Source organism: Heterostelium album, assembly GCF_000004825.1.
Source record: "Heterostelium album PN500 unplaced genomic scaffold PPL_scaffold10, whole genome shotgun sequence".
NCBI classification, from domain to species: domain Eukaryota; phylum Evosea; class Eumycetozoa; order Acytosteliales; family Acytosteliaceae; genus Heterostelium; species Heterostelium album.
This window is the reverse complement of record NW_008805072.1, coordinates 1,302,980-1,312,727: the sequence shown is the minus strand read 5'-3', so window position 1 is coordinate 1,312,727 and position 9,748 is coordinate 1,302,980. Positions and strand designations below refer to the sequence as shown.

The window sequence follows — 9,748 nt, the reverse complement described above, 5'->3', positions numbered from 1 at the left end:
TTAAAATAAATCAAAGTATTATTGTAAACTTACACTATTATTATCTTTGTTTTTTTTTGTTTAGAGGAGAAAAGAAAAAAAGAGTTTTTTTTTAATTCATTCGGTTGTTTGTATTACAATATTGTAGTATTATATTTGATTTTAAATCTAGAGAGTTGAGTTGAGGTTGAGGTTGAGGTTGAGTTGTTTTGTTTTGGAAGAAATTGATGTTGTTATTTGTTGTTTGTGCTTAAATCTTATCGAATACATCTTTCATCAAGTTCAAATCTGTTTCATCAACCAGATTAAATTCAAGAACGAAACAATGGAAATGCTAAACGAGCAATAATTGGTTAGTTATATTACCGAAACTAAATATAATGATCAACTGAGTTGTAATAGTTGTTTAAACATACTTTTAATGATGTGTTAATATGTTTATCACATTCCAACGTCTTTATATTAGCCCAATGTTGATAGTAAATATGTGAATATACACTATTATAAATGTTAAAGAATGAATATTTGTTAGTTAAACCTAACTTAAACTTTATCTACTTTAAAGAAGAATCACGAATGTATTAACCGATAGTTACCGTAGAATTCTACTTAAAATCTTCTTTACAGCAGGTCTAAATGCTTTTGTATAATTATCTTCTAATGGGAAAATCTCTGGATTATCAATTTGATCACCAATCCAATTTGATAGATTATCAATATACTATAAATATTTGCAAATAAATTAAAGGAAATGGAAATGTTAGATAATCAACTAAACAATCTATCATTCACATTGATGTATGTATTGTGATATTTACTTTTCTTGCAGGTAATTCTTGTGGCTTTGATGTACCATCACTCCAAAGATAGGTTGCTTTATTACCATTCATCTTTGGACATCCTTCTTCAGTGCAGTAATCCTGTACGAACGCATAACAATGGTTCATCGTATTATAGATCTCGATGGTGTGAATTGCAATCCAATCGTTCTCCACTTCACCTGGTGGACATTTAACAGAGTCTCTGACAAGAGTTCCTTTGAGGAAACCTTCTTTCAAACTCTTTCTCAAAGTATATCTGCTTGTTCCTTGTGGGTGCTTCTTCTTTGGTTTAACATTTGGTTTGATAGAGTTATCTTTATCTTTTTTTTCTTTAAAGAAAGCAAACATTTCTCTTTTTCTTTTTTTCTTTAAAACAAAAAAATTATTATAATAGTTTAAAAAATATAAATAAATCCAAAAAAATTTTGAATATGATTCTTGGTTTGATTGATTTTCACCCACCCAAGTTTTTTCCCATCACCCAAAAAAAAAAAAAAAAAACCAAAAAACTGAACAGTTAAAATTAATATTTATCAATATTGTGTGTTATATTTGATTTAATCATATTTATCTATTCATTTTAAATTTATATGTTACTGGTTATTCTGAGATTATAAAAAAATGGAAGATTTTTTGATCAAAAGAAATTAAAATAAATAAAATAATAGGTTGATACAAAAATATGATTGGCAAAAAAAAAAAAATAGAAAAAAATAGTTGAGAAATGGGTTTTGCAAACAATTTAATCAAAAAAAAGTTGTGTCACATATTAGTTGAAAAAAAAAAAAAAAAAAACTCATTTCAAAAAAAAAAATATAGATATATTAGTAATAACAGTAATAAGTAGTAATAAATAATAGTAAATGGGTGTTCAGACATTAACTGAACAAGAAAAGAATCAACTAGGAGTTGTTCATAGCTCTAGTTGTGATGTAAAGTCATCGACAGTAGCTAGATTGTATGAAGTGAAACAAGGTGGTTGGGAGTACACCGGTGTCGTCGGTGCCTGCTCTGTCATCTCGCACCGTATCGAAAAGACCAACTACATCAAGATCTTTGACTTGAAGTCGACACGTGTCGTTTTCGAGCAAGAGTTGTACGAAGGTTTCGAGTTGCACCGTGCTCGTGAGTTCTTCTACACCTTTGAGGGTGACAGTGCCGTCTTTGGTTTGTCGTTTGCCGATGTCAAGGAAGCCGAAGAGCTCAACGAAGCCTTGCAAAAGTGCATGCGTCCAAACCTCGTCAGCACTGGTGCCTCTTCACAAAAGTCTTCGACCAACTTGGTTGCTGCGCAATCCACCGCCTCCAAGCCAGAGAAGAAGAAGAAGAAGGGTTTCTTTGACAAACTCTTGGGTAACACCGATGAGGAGGATGAAGTCATGGTGATTTCAGCACCCTCCGGATTCCGTCATGAATCTCACATCGGTTGGGATCCATCGCAAGGTTTCGAAATCCGTAACATTCCACCCGATTGGCGTAAGCTTTTCCAGTCTGCCGGTATCACAAAGAAGGAGTTGAAGAATGCCGAAACCGCTCAGTTCATTGTCAATGTCATCGGTGAGTCCATTGCTGCCGGTGGTGGTGTACCACCTCCACCACCTCCAGGTTTGTCTGCCAACCGTTCGAATCCACCACCACCTCCACCACCATCGGGCAACCGTTCAGCGCCACCACCTCCACCACCTGCACACAAGCCTTCATCAGGAGGACCACCACCTCCACCACCACCCCCTTCGAAATCTGCTCCTCCTCCCCCACCTCCCCCAGGTGGTGCTCCTCCACCACCACCACCTCCAACCAGTGGAGGTGGTGGCGATGGTGGTGGCGGTGGTCGTGCCGATCTACTCTCTGCTATCAGAGGAGGTGCCAGTCTCAAGAAGGTCGATCACACCCAACAAGATCTTCCAGAACTCCACAAACTTGATGATGCTGGTAATCGTTCACTCGTAGACACTCTTGCATTCGCTATGGCTCAAAGAAGAGGAAACATGAGAGAAGATGATGTAGATGATGATGACGACGATGATGATTGGTCAGACGAGTAGATTTATTCTGATGATCATCTTAAGAAACTATCATCATTGAAGGAGTTGTACAATAAAAATTTAAATTTCTTTGAATCTTCAAGTTTTTGAACCAATTGTTTTGGAACTGCATCGATTGTTGTTCAAAACTATCAAATATTCTCATCTATTTATTTGTTAGATTTAAATTCTAACTTTAACTATACGCAGTGGATGGTATCTTTAGTAATGTCTATCTCTCGACCAATTACATATTCGTCTACTAACTCAGCAACAATTGTTGCAAAAATTATTTTTGATTGTGATAAAAAAAAGTTAATTAAAAAATAATAAGGTAAAAGTTAAAAAGAAAAAATAAGATTTGATTTGTTTAAAATATATTTATTTAGTCAGCAATCAAAACAAGGCAGTCCATCGATTGGACAATTTCTTGAAGAGTTTGCCAACCAATTGTTAATACATTCACCATGGAAAATGTGATTGCATTTAGGTAGATTGGTAACGGTTTCGTTTGGATTGAATTCGTTGAGACAAACCATACATGTATCGCAATTGGAGTGATTGGTGTTGGAAAGCGAGAACTTTACGGTTGGCAATGTTCTCAAAACTTCCTTTGGGGTGGTCTTTGGCTTGACTGAGTTGTCCAAAAGCAGTAGCAATTCATAGTCTTCTGGGGTAAGTTCACGGTTGAGCAAATCGTTAATTTGACGTTGAGTAAGTGTTGTGACGGCAAGTGATCTTCCAACGGTACGGTCATATTCAGCGGCGGACATTGACATGGCAGCCTGCAACTCCTTTTCGTAGGTTTGATCTTGGCTTGGCTTAAAAGTTCTGTTCAATCTCTCTTGTTGACGCAATGGCTCACCACCTTTGACTGTGGAGAAGTATCTTGACATCCATGCACGTTGATCGGACTCCTTCTTACTCAGGTATGAGCTTTCAAAGAATCTCTTAATTCTATCCTTCTTATTTTTGTTGCAGTGTCTCAAATGTTCACCGTCAAACTTTACTCCAAAAAATTCATTTTCCCAACTGTCTTCAAAATCACACTTATCCAAAAAACTATTTACACTAAAACTTAAAACTTCTTCCTCTTCTTCCTCTTCGATTTCTAAAACTACATCTTCAAAATTACTATTATTACTATCTACAATATTATTACTATTCTTTAACTCCATTTCTTTCTCTTCTTCTTCTTCTTTTTCTGTACTAATATATTCAAAATCCTTTACTGTTAAACCATTGCTTCCACCTTCTCCGGAATCTTCTTCTGCTACTTCTATTTCTTGTTCCATTTCTTCTGTATTACTATTCTTATCTTGAATATATTCCTCAGCTATGTCTCTAATATCTTTCTTATAATTAAAAGAGAAAAGCTGTTCAATTTCTGTTCTGGAAAAAGTTTTATGATTATTATTATTATTATTATTATTGGATTGTTTATTGGATTTATTTATTTGTGAATTTGTTGATTTGGATTTATTATTATATCTTTGCTTTGACTTTTTTGGTAATAAAAATTCATCTATACCAAATGTTAAATCTTCTGAAACAGGCTTGCCACCCGGATCAGAAATTGACGTAATTGTGAAATCACCCAACTTTACTAAATTATTATTACCTTTTCCCATCTTATAAAAATAATTATTTAGTTGATCGAATTATTATTTGAGAAATAGGTTTATACAATTAAATAAATAAATAAATAGGAGTTTTACTTTGGGAAAAAAAAAAAAAAAAGTGATTAAACTGAAAATAACAACACTGAGTTTCTTTAATTAAAAAGCAATTAATTAAAAGTTCACTTCCCACTTTTTCTCTAAATTTTCTTTAAAAATTAGCAGGTATAAAAAAACTAAGAAATTTATCAAATCAAAAAAAAAATGGATAAAGATATGTGTGTATTTTTGGTGTTAACATTAATTTAATTTTATTTTACATGATTTTTTTTCTATTGATGTTCACTTATTAAGCTTTGATCGAAATAAATATTATTAATTGTGTTTTTTTTTTTCTTCTGATTCTTCGTTTGATCGACGCATTTTTTCTCATATCAATATAAATTTGATAATTTAGTGTTGTTGTTTTTGGAATTGTGATAGAATTAATCTGGTCCATGATTCCATCTCGCGCTTACTTTCGGTACTGAGTATACAAGTGGTTTGTTTAGATGATTTCAACATTTTTTGTTGAAGTCTCATCAAGTGTTCAATGTTTTGTTGTTCAAGTGATTTAGTATGATTGTTGTTGGATGTAGTTGTTGTTGTAGTGGTGGTTGAACTATGATTATTATTATTACTATGGTTGTTGTTGTTGTTGTGGAAAGATGGTGGAGTTTTACTTGGTGTAGTGGATGTTGAAGATAATGCAGATGATGGTACACCTGGAGAACTTTGGTTGCTACTGTTGGAGTTGGTGGATCCGGACAATGGTGATGAGGCTGGCGATGAAGACAACATCGATGAGGGTGTTGAGAACGTTGAGATACTCGATGATCTAATCAAAGAGGATGATCCAGGTTTGTAGGGTGTTGGCGAAGGTCTTGGTTGTGTCAGTGAGTGATTTGGTGGGTATCCATTGTTATTGTTGTTGTTGTTGGTGGTTCCACCGGCAGCAGCGGCGGCGGCAGCTTCACGTTCTCGTGCCAAACTCTCTTGATATCCTTGTTGTTGTTGCATCTGTAGTTGTTCTTTCTTTGCCTTGCCGAATCGCAATGAGAATCCTTTCTTCTTTGGATCTGTGACGTCAAGATATTTGCCACCGTGCTGTTGCTGCACCGAGCTGGAAAGCGGTGAGTTTGGCGAGGAGGAACTTGAAGAGATCGAACTGGAGACACTCTCCTCTTCGTAAAAGGCAGCGGATTGCGAAGATTCCGAGAGTGTGTCGACAGAGCTCACTGAATCGGTGTCGAGTACTTCGACGGGCATCTGTTCCAACCGCAGAATATTGTTGACGCTCGGACTCAGTTCGTCACCCATCTTCTCGGCAACGCTATCCCAGAATCTCGGTACTTTAGGACGATCTTTGGCGGTCATTTGCAACATCTTTTGGAATACCAGTTGTTGCTGTTGGTCAACTTGATTGGCAAGTGCTTTGTGTTTGTTGGTCGACAATTGATTCATCTCTTTGGCAATCATGTCCATCAAGATGGGTGGCGAACTATGGTTGAGGTTGAAACAATACTTTCTACCCTTGACCTCTTTGCCTTGTGGTGTGATAACGGTTGGATGTAAATATCGAATGGGAATAGTATCACTTGGCTTTCTAAAGAAATAGAGTGATCCTTCACTTAGAATACACCATTTCTTACTCCACTTTTCTGTTACCTTTCCTTTTACTCTAATATATAACCATCCTTTTTTAACTGCATACGGGAATTGTGCACTTTAATAAAAGAAAATAATAAATTAATATTAAGAATAACTATAAATCCTATATTATTATAACATACTCTGATGGATTCATTTTGATTTCATCTGAACAAATTCTATCATATAGATCCTCTATGTAATCGAGAGGAAGATCTTTGCCATTGTTGATACGTGAGAGTGATTTTATGAATTTCTGTTTGGTCAATGTCGCCTTGATAACAGGACTATGAACATCGGTATTTAATAAAATAATAGCAAATGCCAATATATATACAGCGTCTAAAAATAATAATAATAATAATAATAATAATAATAATAATAATAATGTAATAAATATTATTAGTTAATAAATATGTAGATTTGTTTTTAAAAGCAATTGTTTGTTTTTTTAATAGCTTACCTGGATCTTCAAATATACCACTTTTAATATTATCTCTATAAAATTGATTAGCGAATCTTTGTACGATTCTATCTATTTTCTGAGCTTCACCAGGCAGTCTGAAACAATAGAGAAGCTGACGAAGTGCCATGTCGAAATCCAAGTCCTGAAAATTGAATCTTGCGATGAATGCCTCGAGTATTTCGATACAAAAAGCATCGCTTTCACCGAGGTAATCACCGATTGCACGCTTGTTCAGCAGTGGACATGTATGTAGGAACTCTGATATCGATTGTGGTGTCTTCTCAATGAGTCCCTGTGACAAAAAGTATTCTACACCTTTGCGTGGCTTATCGTTAAACAACTTGATTCCAGTGAGTACGATGGTGTCACTTGGTGGGTTGGCACTGCTCACAGAGAGATCGTCGCTGTCCTTTCCGTCCGAGTTGACCTGTTCCTCTTCGTTCATCACCATCACCTGTGATGCTGCCAACTTGTTCATCTCTGAGAGATGCTCTATCAAAATCGATCCACGCTTCAATGGATCCAGCTTGTCGTCTACGCATTTCATCTTATTATGTAAAATAGACCAACGTGCTGTATAGTCTATTGATTCCGATTGATTATGATTTATATTATTGTTGCTGTTGTTATTTGGTAACATTGGTGGTGCCATTAATGGTGGAGGTGGTTGCATTATTGGTGGTAACGTTGATAATAATGGTGGTGATGATGATGATGGTGTTGTTGATGTTGTTGTAATAGTTGGAATATTATGATTGTTATTATTATTATTATTATTATTGTTGTTATTGCTATTATTTTTTGTTAATTCAGAGGCACCGTCCAAATGTGACTTTGGAGATGCCAAAGCAGTATCTGACATTTCTGAACTGTCGTCGTAAGGGTAATAATAATTTTCAGTTTGTGTATAACAAGAGTATTCTGCTTCTTCGCTTTCTAATTCTTCACTTTCAAACTCTGGTTCTTCAAATTCAGATTCCTCTGGTTCTACCTCGAAATGATGATTCTGATTATAATAACTGCTATCACTGTTTTGATCGAAACGACTTGTACTACACTTTATTGAATAGGTTGATGGTGGTTGTGGTGTTGATGGTGGTTGAGAAGATATTGATAAAATACCACCTTTGGGTGAACGACTATATTGACTATTGTTATTATTATGTTGTTGTTGATGATGTGGTAACGGTGGAAGTGGTGGATGATTCTGTGGGCTATGACTATATTGCTGTTGCTGTTGCTGTTGCTGTTGCTGTTGCTGTTGCTGTTGCTGTTGTTGCTGTTGTTGTTGTAAAGAAGGCCTTATCTGATATGGTGTTTGATAGGTAGATTGATATTTCTGTAGCTGTTGCTGTAATTGAAATTCAATTTGATGTTTTAGTAATTTTCTTTCTTCTGTCATTTTTTTTTTGTTTATTTTAAAATAAATTATTATATTATGATTAAATGATTGATTGATTGATTGAAAATGATCATTTGGTTTTATTATATTATTTTATTTATTTTATTTTGGTTTTTAATTTAATTAATTTTCACAAAACTTACGAGATACAATTAAGATACAAATAAAAATTTTATTACAAATAAATAAATCGAATGATTACAAATATCACTACAAAAAAAAAAAAGAAAAGAAAAGAAAGACAAGAAATTAAAAATAGTTTGAAAAAAAAAAAACTAAAAATTGTTCTAAAATGGATTGTGATTTGATCCAAAAAAAAAAAAGAATGTTTTAAGAGATAGAATGTGATGGAATGTAATAATAAATACTTTTTTTTTTTGTTTAGTTGAATCTAATCTGTTGTTTTTTTTTTTTTTTTTTTGTGAACGAATAAATAAATAACTTAACGAATTGACTACTTTAATTTTTACTTTTAAAGTTTTTATAAATGAAAATCTATTATTATACAAATAAATAAATAAATAAATAAGTTGATTAAAACTGTGAGATGTTTGTCGATATTGTTGTTGGCCAACAAACAAATTTTATATGTAATTCTTTTTTATGATTTATTATTGTTTATCATATATATTTTTATATTATCTGTTATTGGTTTGGTTGATTGTTATTACTACTGTTGTAAACTATAATATTTAGATGTGATGATGATAATATTTATGATGATAAAATAGGTAACGATGATGTTGATTATTGCTAAGTTTTAGAATTAATTAATTGGATTCTCATGAAAACACAATTATTGTTGTTTTCAATAAACTAAATATAAATAGTAGCACAATCAAACACAATACTATAACTACTACTGTTACTGAAATCACACACAACACACAGATAACCAACTGTCTGTGGTGATGCTGCTTTGTTGAATGGTGTGTGTGTGTGTGTTTGGCAAAACAAAACAAAACAAACAACTAAAAGACAATTAAAAAGATAACTATCAATTAAAATAAAGAACCAAAATAAAATTAAAATAAAATAAATATTTTTTAAAAATTAAACCAAATAAAAATTATTATTTCTATGACTACTACTGCTGCTCCTCAAAGGCTCTGATATATTATGATAATTATAAAAAAGAATGAAAGAATAATGAAAGGTCTCTTTTATATTTAATAATTAATGGTAATGGTGAGTATGATTAAAGAATTATTTGATTTGTCTCTCTTTAAAATTTCAGCCTCTTTAAAATAATAATAACAATAATAAAGAAAGTTGCATTGAATTATAAACATCAAGAGAGCGCTCTCATAAAAATAATAATATATGTATACATATGATGGGCATCAACGTTGATGTTTAGTGGTTTTACTTTGTTTTGGTTTTTGGTTTTGTTTGGCTGTTGTTGTTTGTTGTGGGTTTTTTGATCAATAAATTGTGTGAATTTTTATTATGATTATTGGTGTTTTATGTTTTCTTATCAGATTTATTTTATTGATGGCGGGGAGGTTGTAAATATTTACATTTTTTTGTTTTGTTTAAAAATGATAATGTATTGGAATAGAGACTTTGATTGTTTTTTTTTGATTGATGTGTTGTTGATGTACCTTTTGTGTCTGCCTTTTTGTCTCTGTTGTTGAATTTTAATATTAAAATTAAATAAGGTTCGTTTTTTTATTTACTTTATAATTATTTGGTCTGTTTGTGTTGTTAATGTACAATAATGAGCAGTGGGGTGTTGTTGATTGCTT

General features: G+C 32.9%; 4 protein-coding genes across 4 annotated transcripts; 1 reads left to right on the top strand and 3 right to left on the bottom strand.

The window, feature by feature from the left end:
• Positions 1–350: 350 nt before the first annotated feature.
• Positions 351–1,148, bottom strand: PPL_12529 (Mob1/phocein family protein; the record flags this gene model as incomplete). Its single annotated transcript, XM_020583260.1, has 3 exons — positions 351–477; positions 576–700; positions 798–1,148. The coding sequence occupies 3 exons, from the start codon at positions 1,146–1,148 to the stop codon at positions 351–353; spliced, it is 603 nt and encodes a 200-aa protein (XP_020429447.1).
• Positions 1,149–1,663: 515 nt separating this feature from the next.
• On the top strand, positions 1,664–2,845 carry PPL_12528 (neural Wiskott-Aldrich syndrome protein; the record flags this gene model as incomplete). Its single annotated transcript, XM_020583259.1, has 1 exon — positions 1,664–2,845. The coding sequence occupies one exon, from the start codon at positions 1,664–1,666 to the stop codon at positions 2,843–2,845; it is 1,182 nt and encodes a 393-aa protein (XP_020429446.1).
• Positions 2,846–3,213: 368 nt separating this feature from the next.
• PPL_12527 (RING-H2 finger protein) lies at positions 3,214–4,455 on the bottom strand (the record flags this gene model as incomplete). Its single annotated transcript, XM_020583258.1, has 1 exon — positions 3,214–4,455. One exon carries the CDS (start codon positions 4,453–4,455, stop codon positions 3,214–3,216), a length of 1,242 nt encoding a protein of 413 aa, XP_020429445.1.
• Positions 4,456–4,896: 441 nt separating this feature from the next.
• On the bottom strand, positions 4,897–8,000 carry PPL_12526 (pleckstrin domain-containing protein; the record flags this gene model as incomplete). Its single annotated transcript, XM_020583257.1, has 3 exons — positions 4,897–6,208; positions 6,276–6,474; positions 6,596–8,000. 3 exons carry the CDS (start codon positions 7,998–8,000, stop codon positions 4,897–4,899), a joined length of 2,916 nt encoding a protein of 971 aa, XP_020429444.1.
• Positions 8,001–9,748: the final 1,748 nt, after the last annotated feature.